General features: G+C 53.0%; 1 protein-coding gene across 2 annotated transcripts; it reads left to right on the forward strand.

The window, feature by feature from the left end:
• The first annotated feature begins 347 nt into the window (after positions 1 to 347).
• On the forward strand, positions 348 to 11,523 carry AGTRAP (angiotensin II receptor associated protein). 2 transcript variants are annotated; one of them, XM_088136835.1, is made up of 5 exons: positions 348 to 457; positions 6,712 to 6,746; positions 7,340 to 7,451; positions 7,706 to 7,907; positions 10,778 to 11,523. In XM_088136835.1, the coding sequence occupies exons 1-5, from the start codon at positions 431 to 433 to the stop codon at positions 10,888 to 10,890; spliced, it is 489 nt and encodes a 162-aa protein (XP_087992961.1). In that variant the 5' UTR covers positions 348 to 430; the 3' UTR covers positions 10,891 to 11,523. The 2 variants fall into 2 exon arrangements, with proteins under 2 accessions (XP_087992961.1, XP_025018735.1); XM_025162967.2 differs by lacking the exon at positions 348 to 457 and adding an exon at positions 1,630 to 2,562.
• The last annotated feature ends 398 nt before the right edge of the window (positions 11,524 to 11,921 follow it).

The raw sequence follows: 11,921 nt of genomic DNA on the forward strand, positions 1-11,921 counted from the left end.
ACACGCTTTCATAAATGTTACACAAATGGCACAATACCAAAGGCATAAATCGACACGAACTTTCATAAAGTTTATTTCGTGAACACTCGGCCCCAACGAGCGGGGCTTGGCGTAGCCGGTGCAATGCGGCCCCCACCCCCCGGAGTGAAAGTTGCTACTTCGCGCGATCGGTTTGCTGCATTGTTCAGATTAATATTACTATGTTGCGGCGCGGGAGGAAGCGCCCTCTGCACAGGCTCAGAGGCGCCCTGCGACGGCAGCGCGGCGCCGCTCCGCTCGCGGCCCGGCCGGGCTTTGGCGCTGCCCCTTCCCGGAGGCGGAGGGAGGCCGGGGGCAGGCCGGCCGGCCCGAGGCGGGGCGGGGCCGGCCGGCGAAGAAGAAGGGGAAGGCGGCGGCAACGGCTGCGCTTCGTTTCGCGGGCGCCGTCGGCATGGAGGTCCCCGCCGTCAACCTGAAGGTAGGGCGAGGCCGCGTCCCCACGACCTCCAGCCCCGGGAGGGGATCCGATCTGCCCGGGGACGCGGGGCCGTTTCCTCGCGGGCCGGCGGGAGGAGAGGCGTGTCGTGTGAACGCTGCCCGGCCCGCGTCGCGGCTCCCCGGGTGGGCCGCGCGAGCGCCCCTTCCTCCCCGCAGCCCGAAAAGGGTCTGGGCGGGCGTCGCGGGGACGCCAAGCGTGGGGAGCGGTGGGGCTGGGCTGCGGGTGAGAGCCGAGGACGTGCGCCGGTGGGAAGAGTGGGGTGTGCGTGTGCGTGTGCGTGTGCAAAGCCAGCGGTCCCCAGCGAAGGGAGGCTACGATGGCAGCCGAGTGCAAGGAAGCCCGGGGGAGTGTGCGAGGAAGCAGGGTGCAAAGGGGGGGTAGCAAGGGGGCGGTGGGGCAGCGGTTTGCAAACAGCCAAGCCTTGGCAGTTGGGGTTCGGCGGGGGGGGGAGGTAGATCCATGCGAGGTTTCCATCCACCTGACACCCCTGCAAGGTAGGCCCCCTTCGGCGCCACCTTTCAAAAGGGAGCCTGGGAAAGCCTTGCGAGTGCCTCCACCACGGTTGGGTGGGATCCGAGCTGCAGGTTTCCTGGCACGTGCTCCTGCGGAGGTCAGGCGCACGGCGGTAGGAAGTCAGGGCGGGCGCGGTAGGGAGGAGAGCGGCGAATGAGGAACCCCGTGGGCGAGCGGGCGGAGGGTGCCCGCTGGGCCTCCTTGCCTGGGTCGCCGGCAGCCTGTGCTATCACACAGCAGGTGTTCTCAGCTGCAAAGGGGGGAAAGCCGACTTCGCCCGGCACCCAATGTCGGCTTGCACGGACTGAATCCGAAAACAAGCCCCGTGGGCCCCAAACCGTGGCTTAGACCTCCTCCCCCTACACTGGGGGTCTGGGCAGCGTCACACGGCATCTTCACATGTGGCTGAACCTTGCCCTGCAAACAGAAAGGCAACATTACAGGGCACGTTTGCACTCCCACCTTGACGTGTTACCTTTTTAAATGCAGGGAGGCGGCTGCCTCGTAACCTTGCAAAGAGGATGCTCCGTTTCCAAGAGTTTCCAGCGGGGCGACGCTGTCGCTGTTACACTTTGTCTCTGAAATCGCAGAAACCTTGGGGGGGGGGGGGGTTGGAATAAAATGGCTCTCTTTGTCTGTGAGAAGTTACACTTTATTCCCTTTTTTTCCCCCTGCTGTTTCGTCCTGGCATGAAGGCGCAGGGACCTGGCCTGGGTTCAGGCCAGCGGGGAAGAAGTTGACCGACAATGATTAACTTGATACTGTTTGAAACAAAAAGTTGGTGTGGTGCATCTTAAATATGTGCCTGGCTGTTAATTAACTCTCTTGATTTCTCTGCCAAGGAAGGGCACGTCCCTCCGTGCCCGGAGAAGCCGCATGGAACAGCAGAGCCTGTAAAAATATTTTTCTGGTCCTTAACTGGGTTTGTAGATAATCTAGGGGAAAGCCCCTAGTATAGGTAAACAGGCTGTGCTAGGAACTCACCTGCGGAAGAGGCAAGCCAGGAGTAAGCTCGCTGAAGAGGCAAGCCACTGGTAGAAATTCAGTCCCCGTTGGGGGATGTGTGCGCTCTCCCTCCCACAGGATCCCTTCCAGGGTGTTCGGCTGCCAGATCCTCATCCCACCCCGCTTGGCCGTGGGGACACAGGTGGATTCATGGAGCCTCTTTGTTCAGAACTAGTCTACCTTGAAATGGCCTGAAGGCTTGGGCAAAGGCTGAGGGAGGGTTATCTCTGCCTTGGTTTGTTTAGAGGCTCTGCCAGAAGCTGGCCCCAAGGAAATTGTTAACTCAGCGGGCCATCTTGGGATCTTATCATCTACAGAAGTTGCACAATTGCCTAAAGCCGCTGGAATCCCTCCACCCATCCCCGGCCCGTTTCCTTCTGGGTGTGTGGAAAGAGAGAATTGAGTCATTTGTTTTGAAAGGGATGGCTCAGAGGGAGCACAAGCGAAGCGTGACGTCAGGAAGCACGGAAAACCTCAGAAACGGGCCGGATTCTTTTTACCTGCCTTGGGTGCAGAAGGGTGATTCCAAGGGCGTGGGCCAGGTTCTCCTTCCTTCCTCGTTCCAGGTGTGAGTGTGTGTAGTGGCTCTTCCACTCCTGGTTTATGTTTTGCTTGTGCAAGATAATGATTTGGAAAACCTGCTCTCTAGGATTGTGATAAGAGGTGGGCCTTGGCACCTCCCCAAAAATTTGCTTTGGAGAGCTGCTTCTCTCTCTCTCCCTCCCTCCCTCCCCTCTTTCTATTTCCTTCCTTCCTTCCTCTCTTTCTATATCCTTCTTCCCTTCCTTCCTTCCCTCCCTCCCTCCCTCCTTCCTTCATATTTCCTTCCTTCCCCCTCCCTTCCTATTTCCTTCCTTCCTCTCTTTCTTTCTATATCCTTCCTTCCTTCCTTCCTTCCCTCCCTCCCTCCCTCCTCTCTTTCTATTTCCTTCCTTCCTTCCTTCCTCTCTTTCTATCCTTCCTTCCTTCCTTCCTTCCTTCCCTCCCTCCCTCCCTCCCTCCTTCATATTTCCTTCCTTCCTCTCTTTCTATATCCTTCCTTCCTTCCTTCCTTCCTTCCTTCCTTCCTTCCTTCCTTCCTTCCTTCCTTCCTTCCTTCCTTCCTTCCTTCCCTCCCTCCCTCCTCTCTTTCTATTTCCTTCCTTCCTTCCTCTCTTTCTATCATTCCTTCCTTCCTTCCCTCCCTCCCTCCCTCTCTCCTTCATATTTCCTTCCTTCCTCTCTTTCTATATCCTTCCTTCCTTCCTTCCTTCCTTCCTTCCTTCCTTCCCTCCCTCCCTCCCTCCCTCCCTCCTTCATATTTCCTTCCTTCCTCTCTTTCTATATCCTTCCTTCCTTCCTTCCTTCCTTCCTTCCTTCCTTCCTTCCTTCCTTCCTTCCTTCCTTCCTTCCTTCCTTCCTTCCTTCCTTCCTTCCTTCCTTCCGTCCTTCTTCTCTCCAAGCATAGGATATAAACCAAAACAGCAACAGTCTTAAACCAGGAATTAGTAACTCAAGTAACTTAGCTTTGCTAAAGGAATCTGCAAAATTTGGAATTGCATGGAGGCATTGAAGCGTCTGGGTTGGGGGATCCTGGGAAAGTTTGCACCCCCGTGGTGTTGGACCCAGGGCCATGAATGCTGAACAGATTGGCTGGCTTGATGTATGAAGGGCAGGTGATGCCCCAGACCTAAGTTGGCCTATTTGGAGCCCTGGAGTGAAAAGGCCGGGCGGGTGTGTGTGTGTGTGTGTGTGTGTGTGTGTGTCTTCCTCAACTGCTATTGGCTGAATTGCTGTGATGTCAGAGTCATGCAAGACGCTGGAAGTCTTCCTTTGGGAGCCTTTATGCATCCCTGATCTATTTCCTCCAGAATGAGGACCATAACCTGATCAGAGACATGGGACGGGGAGGCAAAGGTTGTGTCTTTAGGGAGCTTACGGAATAGGGCGGCAAATGGATTTGCTCGTTTATTATTTTTCTTAAATGCCACCTGACATCAAATCAACACTGGGCGGCTCCCTGCATAAATACAAAACCGGTATACAACTGAAAATAGAGCATAGTCCGAAGGGAAACAGGGTGGTGAATCTGGTGCACAGAGGAAAAACGTTGACAGATGCCACCGGCAACGGGCTCCAGCCAGGCTTGGCCCTCTGGGAGCCACCCAGATCTCGGGGGAACCCATTCCAGAGGGCAAGCGCTGCGCCAGAGAAGATGCCCTTTCTGGGTCCTGACAGATGGTCTGGTCAGTGGAAGGAACTACCGCGCACCAGCCCTCCTCGGCTGACCCCACAGGAGACCAGGCCCTGTGCCAGGTAGCGCCTTGAATTGCACCCAGAAGCAAACAGGCAAAACAGGTGCCACGTGGGCATACCGAGGCATGCCCGTCGCTATTTGCACTGCGGTGTTCTGGGCCGGTTGGTCTTCCAGGGCAGCCCCAGGTAGAGTGTCTTGCAGTAGTCAAGTCATGAGGTGTCTAGGGCATGGTTGACTGTCTTGATCTAGGAAAAGATGCAGTTGGCACATCGGATGACGCTGGGCAAAAGTCTTCCTGGCCACGGCTGCCCCTTGCTTGTCGAGGGGCGGCTCTGAGTCCAGGAAGACCCCCGATTGCACACTTCTTGTGAATGGGGAAATGCAACCCTTTCCAAGGCCAGAGAAGGAATCGCCCCAGATCTAGGTGGATCTCCATCCACGGGCAATCGGTCTTCCTAGGGTGGAGTCGGAGACACTCTCCCCCCATCCAGACCCACACAGCCTCCGGGCTCTGGGACAGGCTGGAAAAGCGTCCGTAAAAATTCCGCTTTGCATTTTGGAACTGGAAACGCTTTCAACGAGATCTTGATGTTGTGAAAGCCACCGTCCCTGTTTTTTTTTTTTTTAATATGGTGGTTTTTATGGGAAAAATGCAATTAAGGATTATGAAACATTTATTTCCCTCCCTGTAGTCACACACAGCCCTCCCCCTCCGATTTTAATTTTGGAAGCCGCAAGGGGGCAATTAAATTTCTCAGATGTGGGCTGCGTGTGCACCAAGCCTTTCGTTTTAATCATCTTGCCCTCCAAACACCCTGGGTGGGGGCCACGTTTTTAATTAGTTGAGGTTCTCTTTATGAGGGTTACTTCTGCGAGATCCCTCGGACCCTCCAAGTCTTGCTGGTTCGTATAATCAGATTTTTTCCCGAGCTGTCGAAATGATAAATATATCACAATAGGTTTCTCTCCTTTTTAAATGAGGACTTTTAAAAGAGAATTAATAGCAGGGGCTTGGCATAGACGCGAGTCAGCTGATGACCTCCAATTTGTCCCTCTCTCTGTCTTCCTGGTCTACGTTTTCGCACCTAGAAGATCTTACATTCGTTCAGAAATCTATTTAGGAACATTTATATTCTTTCCAGACCCCAAACCAGCATTTTAGGCTAGTAGAGAAGCGGTTTAGAGTAAAGGAAGGCTATTTGACCCTATTTTTGAAGGATGCAAGGCCTCCTTTGCTGTGCCAAGAAAAAGCCTTAAGCATGTTAGCAAATTCTGGCGTTTGGGGTGGGCCGTGGCTCACGACTAGAAAGTGAAAGTCGTTTCGATGTAGTTTGGCTGCAGGAAGGGAGAAATGATGGGGGGGAACCAGGAGGACATTTTGCATGAAAGAACTGACTCATGGTAAAAAGCAGATGCCGTTTACCTGTCTGGTAGACTTTTTAGAAACTCGTAATTCAAAAAAAAAATGGATCGATTTCTGCAGGTGTCATTCAGGGGTGGCACAGCTGTGCTCAGGACTCCTCGGTCTAGCCTTCAGGTTTTCCAGATGTGTTCGTTTCGAGCTACCCAGCTGGTGTATTGCTCCTGGATCTTAGGTCACAACGTTCGTTCTGGGTGTGCAAACAGGCGTGCTTCCTGCCACGGATTTAAATCCAGCTCTGGCTCTGAACTGTTATTCTCTTTTAATCCTCTCGGTTTGATGTTCCTGGGCAGATGTTTTCATCCTTGCTGGATCTGCAAGCTCACGGCATTACTAAGGGTGTCCCATTTTGTTTTTTGAACTGCCTGGAGCAAGCAATGGGGAATGTGTGGCATGTGAAAAATATATTTTAAGAAATGAATAATATTGGAATTCTTGCTGGCTTGCTCGTTTTAGGTCAAAGATGCACGCTTCCTGCTTCTCTGAGCGACTTTCTGGGTTTCAGGGAAAAATATATTTTTAAAAATGAATAATATTGGAATCCTTGCTGGCTTGCTCGTTTTAGGTCAAAGATGCAGGCTTCCTGCTTCTCTGAGCGACTTTCTGGGTTTCAGCGAATTCCTCATTGCCCTAACCGAAATAATTGGTTGAGTTCATTACACCATATTATGCTAAAACTGATTATGGCTTGTCAGCCCTTTTCACACAGAAAAAATGTCCGTGTGAAAGAATTAGGCCACATTTTGGAGAAAACAGCTAGGAATGTAGCAGGAATAAATGTCTCAGGGTGGTGCAAATTTGTCATGCTGGCGTAAAGCTTCGCCCAAGCGTGTGTGTGAGTCAGGGAGCGTGTATGTTTAGGCGCAAGGCCTTGGCCCAACCTGGTGCCCTCCAGATGAGCTCAGATCCAACATTGTTGCCTGGAAAAAAAAATCTGGAATTGGTGGGGATTTGGACAAAACATGGCAAAAGTTCCCAACGAAACCCCGGAAAAGCGGGTCAAAATGGGTATTTTGAGAGTGGAATAATTGGCTCAAATTATTTCTTTTTTGCTGTCAGGCTATCGTCCTGGTTCACTGGCTGCTGACGATATGGTGAGCGACTCGGAGTTTCGGGATTTGTGGGGACGGCTGCCTGCGACGTCTGCAACGGGCGCATCGGCTCTCGTGTCCGGCCCGTAACCCTGTTTCTTAAAAGTAGCACGGTGATCCCGTCCTTAATGGCTAAGCCGCGGGTAGACTTTGATATAAAGTCAGGGTTAAGCAGCTGCAGGTTGGTGAAAGGGGTTAGTCACTAGAGAACCCGGTGTGGGGCAGAGAAAGTGTGGCCTGGTCAGCAACAAGACGGGGTAGTTTTGGGAAATGGGCCAAGCGGCTTGATTTTCTGTCTTCTGAAAGCGCCGTTGTTTTAAAAGATGTGGCCCCTTCCTCCTGTCTTGTCTTTCAAGATGTAGAGACCCCCCGTCCGTTGTAAAGGGTTATTCAAAGGTGCTAACGGGGGGGGGGAACAGCTGTCTCAGTTCCCTTCTAGTTGCATTACTATTATTATTAATATATTTCTTATTTAGATTGATATCGCACTTATGGCAGTGTTTATAGGGCTGCCTCCTACTTTTCCTCACAACAGCCCTGTAAGGTAGATCGGGACGGGAGGGCGCGTGGATCAAAGTCTTCTCTTCTGCTCACAGGGGCTGCATGTACCCCTGGCTGCCCAACACCTACGCCTGGAGCAACTTCACCATCCTCGCCCTGGGCGTCTGGGCAATTGCTGAGCGGGACTCGGTGGACGCCATCTTCATGGTTGGTGAATCTTTCTTTGGGGGGTCGAGGTAGGAAGCTGAAGGACGGGTCGTGGGGAGGGCGTAAGTGCAAACCGTGCCTGGCTGGCTTGAAAACGCCCTCCCTTGGAAGCCTCCAGAGGCCACCCTGACCCTCACCCTGCTGCACGCCTGGTCCCACCGGGACCGGCCAGCTGGGGACGATGGGAATTGCTGCGGCTGCCTCGTCGCGCTGGCTTTTTAAGGTCTCGGAAAGAGCTGTGTTTCCCTTCCCAGTTCCTCGTGGGCTTGCTCCTCACCATCCTGACGGACATCGTCCACATCAGCCTCTACTACCAGCACTCGGAGAAGTGGCTGACGGACACCACGCGCTTCTGCACCGGCATGGCCATCTTCAGCCTCCTCCTCAAGCCCCTGTCTTGCTTCTTCGCCTACCAGATGTACCGCGAGCGGGGCGGGGAGTACGCCCTGAACCTAGGTAGGCCCGGGAGAGTCTCGCGCCGCCAAGCACGCCCGGGCACGGTCCAGTCCCCTGGCAGAGCGCAGTTTTCCTCCCCGTGGCCTGTTTCCTTGCGCAGCCGGGAACGGCCGCCGGCCTTGGCTTTTTCGCCGCTTGCTTCGCTCGTCGCTCTCCGGCCCTCGGGGGCTCTGCTCCCTCCATTTCCACCAGCCCTTTCCGGCCCTGGTTTTTGCTTTATTCGGTTTCTCTTCCGTTGCAGAGCTGGCGACGCCACCGGACAGCCGCCTGATCCGGGATAATGTTGGTTCCAACGCTTTGCCCCTCCTGCGTCGCTTTTGAAGTCAACTTTCCCTTTAATTTATTGGGTTTTCCCTTGGCCCATGGCTTGCTGGTTGCAAAGTGCCTCCTTCTCCTCCTCCTCCACCTTCTCCTCTTCCTTCTCTTTCTCCTCCATCTTCTCGTCCATCTTCTCTTCTTTCTCCTCCACTTTCTCCTCTTCTTCTCTTTCTCCTCCATCTTCTCCTCCACTTTCTCCTCTTCCTTCTTTTTCTCCTTCATCTTCTCCTCCATCTTCTCCTCTTCCTTCTTTCTCCTCCACTTTCTCCTCTTCTTCTCTTTCTCCTCCATCTTCTCCTCCATCTTCTCCTCTTCCTTCTTTCTCCTCCACTTTCTCTTCTTCCTTCTCTTTCTCCTCCATCTTCTCCTCTACCTTCTTTCTCCTCCATCTTCTCCTCTTCCTTCTCTTTCTCCTTCATCTTCTCCTCCATCTTCTCCTCCTCCTCCGGCTGTTAGAAGGTCCACAGACTGGAGGCACAAAGCCCTCCAGACCTGGAGAATTTCTGCCTGGGTGCAGAAGTTTAATCATCTTCCAAGGGCCTAAGGAAGCTAGCCTTTTTCCTTGTCCAAAGGAGCAGACCGGGGACTTTAATTCGAGACCTTCCCTGCCCTTGACCACCGTACAGTTCCATGAGGGAAGCCATCGGGACGCTGGGGTTACTCTTGGAATTAAGTGAGCCTTGGTGGGTCTACATACACATGTCAAGAGTGCCTCTGTGGGGAAAGGCGGTTCAATTTTATCACTTTCTCCTCTTTGCGTGAGTCATGACTGGGGCCCCATCCACGCACACCCCATGTGTCAAAATGGCGATCTGTCCTTTCTCCTTTTGCCAGCAGACAAACGATCTCTCTCCTTGTGGTGAAGTTTCCCTGTTGCTGAGATCAGCGTTAAAACTCACCCGTGGTTCTGGATGTTCATAAGCTCTTAATGTACTCCGTATATCCGAACACGAAAAAACTCCAAAGTTATTTCGCCTGCCCGCAAACAGCTGTCACAACGCCTTTTCTAGCTTCTGATCTGAAGCGTTCTCTTGAGAGGTCATCTTGCTGACCGGGGGGGGGGGGAAGTCAGACTTTTTTCAAATTACTTTCACGCCTCCAATTCAATCTGGCGGTCCGGCTTATTGGGTTCAAAATTTGTGGGCTGAAAAAGGATGAAACACCCGTTCTTCCTGAAATGAGGATGGAAATAAAATTTTACTGATTTTACTCCGGTCAGTAGATGTCTGGCTGTGATGCTCCTTGGAGGAAGATGTGCAGGATTTATTGGGTGAGAAGAGAAGGAGCTTTGTGCTGGTTTGTAGTTAAACTGTGGCACATTGTCAGAGGATCAGGGGCAGCTGGAAGTGGCTGGCAAAAGGATGGTGTTTTTCAAGCCTTTCTTTGTCTGCTTTTTGAGTCCCTCCTGAATGACCTCTTCTTTTCTTAACGTGGAGGACCCACGTGAAGAGACGCTGCCTGCTTGGACGAGAGAGGTGCTCGCCCGCCGATGTGATCTCCCTCCACCCCACCTTCTTTTTCAAAAACCAGAAATATGGAGGCTGTAAATATACAATATTAAAGCAACCTTTTGCAGAGTTGTGCGATCAGCAGCATCCTCATTCCAAACGCAACTATTAACAGTTTGTACATGCGGGGCCGTGATTTTGGAGAAGAGTGGGGAGTTATTAAGGGGGGAGCGACGGTGCAAACGTCCGAGGGTCCTTTTGCACGGCTCGTTGCAAGAAGACACGAGATGCTGTGCTAGATCGAGCCTAGCACCCTGTTTCCGGGGCCTTAGGAAAATTGTAAACGGGAGGTGGGTCCAGAGACCCCCTTCCGTGTATCTTTGGCCAATCTGAGCATCAAATTGCCCAATATGATGCGGTGGCCATCAACTGCAAGTCCCATCATTCTCCAGCCGTTGCCAGGTAAATGGGGACTGCTGGGGTTTAGGAATCCCGTTAATGTTTGGACGGCTCCCTGTTCAGGCTCGGCGCTGTTCCCAGGCCAGCTGTGTTTTTCTTGGATCCTCCAAGATACGGACTCCGTATCTTGAAGCCAGTTCCATGCATGTTTCATCTGGGGTCCTCTGGACCTGCTTACGGGGCTCTCAAAGCCCTATGGAAACAACAAGGCTCTTTGAAGGTCGCTTGGAGGTTTTGTGATTTTCCGTGCGTCAGAAGCATCCGTTGGTCCGGCTCCTGTTGAATTTATTCAATGTTCTCAGCTTGCACGGAGGCAAACTCTGTTAACAGGCGGTGCAGATTTGGGCCCCTGTTTACGAATGGGATTTGGGCCACGCGAAAGGGAAGTCCACCCACCCCACCCCAGGGTGGCTTATGGGCATCTGGGGTTGCAAGAATTGTGTGGTACCTAGAGACAAGCACATTTTCCCACCTGCCAGCCTAACGCACCTGTGGCCTAGCTAAGCTGCTTATGCTCACGAACCCCGGTGATTCTGATGGCTGGGTGGCCCCCAAGCCCCTTCTACATTTATTGATCCGTGCTGGGAAGAACTGGGGGGGGGTCAGGCTTTTGCACTAAAAGATCTTTCAATGTCGCCCCTCCAGGTGTGCTTGGCGTCAGCCAGGATACCAGTGCCTACCAGTCTATCGACACGCCTGACCCGCCACGCCCGTACCCCGGCGTGGACAGCAAGGCCGCCCAGCCGCCCCCTTACTGATGCCCTCTTGGGGAGCTGAAGCCGCCGGCCCCTCTCCTTTGGAAAGGACCCCTTTCTCCCGGGGGGCCGTTCCCGCTGGAGGAGAAGTTTTTTTCTGTGAAAATGTCAGGTGGCATTTAAGAATTCTGCAAAAATTCTGTGGCGCACTCCGACCCAGCTCACATCTGCCAGCAGCTTGGAAAATTGGTGTTTTAAAGCGTGAACGTCCCGGGGGTCTCTCTCTTCTTCCCCTGCCTCGTGGGGGAAGTTGCTGATGGCTTCTAAATCGGTGCGAATGCCTCTGTTAAAGGGGAGGACGCTCCACCCTGGCCTTCTTTGCACAGACTTAGCTCCCTCGAAAAGGTGTGCTTGTCAAGAGGCGACAGGCGCACGGTTCAAGCACAGCTCTTCTGCAGGGGCATCCAGCGCTGGCTCGGGGAATTCCTGGCCAACCTGGCCTGGCTGATGTTTGCAGAAGACGGTGGTTGGAAGAATGGCTGAGGATAGCTGCAGGAGGCGGCGAACCTGTCCTCAATCCACTGCCCTTTTCTTCCCAGGAACCGCTACAGTGCCTTCCCACTCTTTTCCCTGGGGCTCGATTTCCAGGGCGCCTGAGAATTAAAGATGGTTTTTAATAAAATGTTTCTCAATCAATTCTCAAAGGTCTCGGTTGCTTAGAGCTGCTTTTCCTGGGGCTGAGTTTTCAGATTTCCTTGGGCCTGCGAAGAAGCAGTCTGGGGGAGGAAGAGGAAAAAGAAAAGGCTAAATTGGGGAGGGGGTCTTTGGCCCATCAGAGACAGCTGTACAGCTCCCACCAGCCAGTGTCAATAAAGCCAGGAACTGCGTCAACTAAAAAAAATTGAATTTGGAGGAGGGATGCGTTTGAGTCCTGTTCTGTTTCATTTTTTAAGTCCTGTTTTTTTTGTCTTTCACTGACTTGGTTGGTTTTTGGGGTCTGGAGGGGGCTTGGATTACAGCTCCCAGCATTCCCAGCGAGGGTGGGAATGATGGGTGTGAGAGCTGAACACACTGGAGGGGAAAATTGCTTTAAG

Source organism: Python bivittatus, unplaced genomic scaffold (genome assembly GCF_059951505.1).
Source record: "Python bivittatus isolate LINGU-HERP-01145 unplaced genomic scaffold, Pbiv_v1 ctg000090_np1212, whole genome shotgun sequence".
NCBI classification, from domain to species: Eukaryota; Metazoa; Chordata; class Lepidosauria; order Squamata; family Pythonidae; genus Python; species Python bivittatus.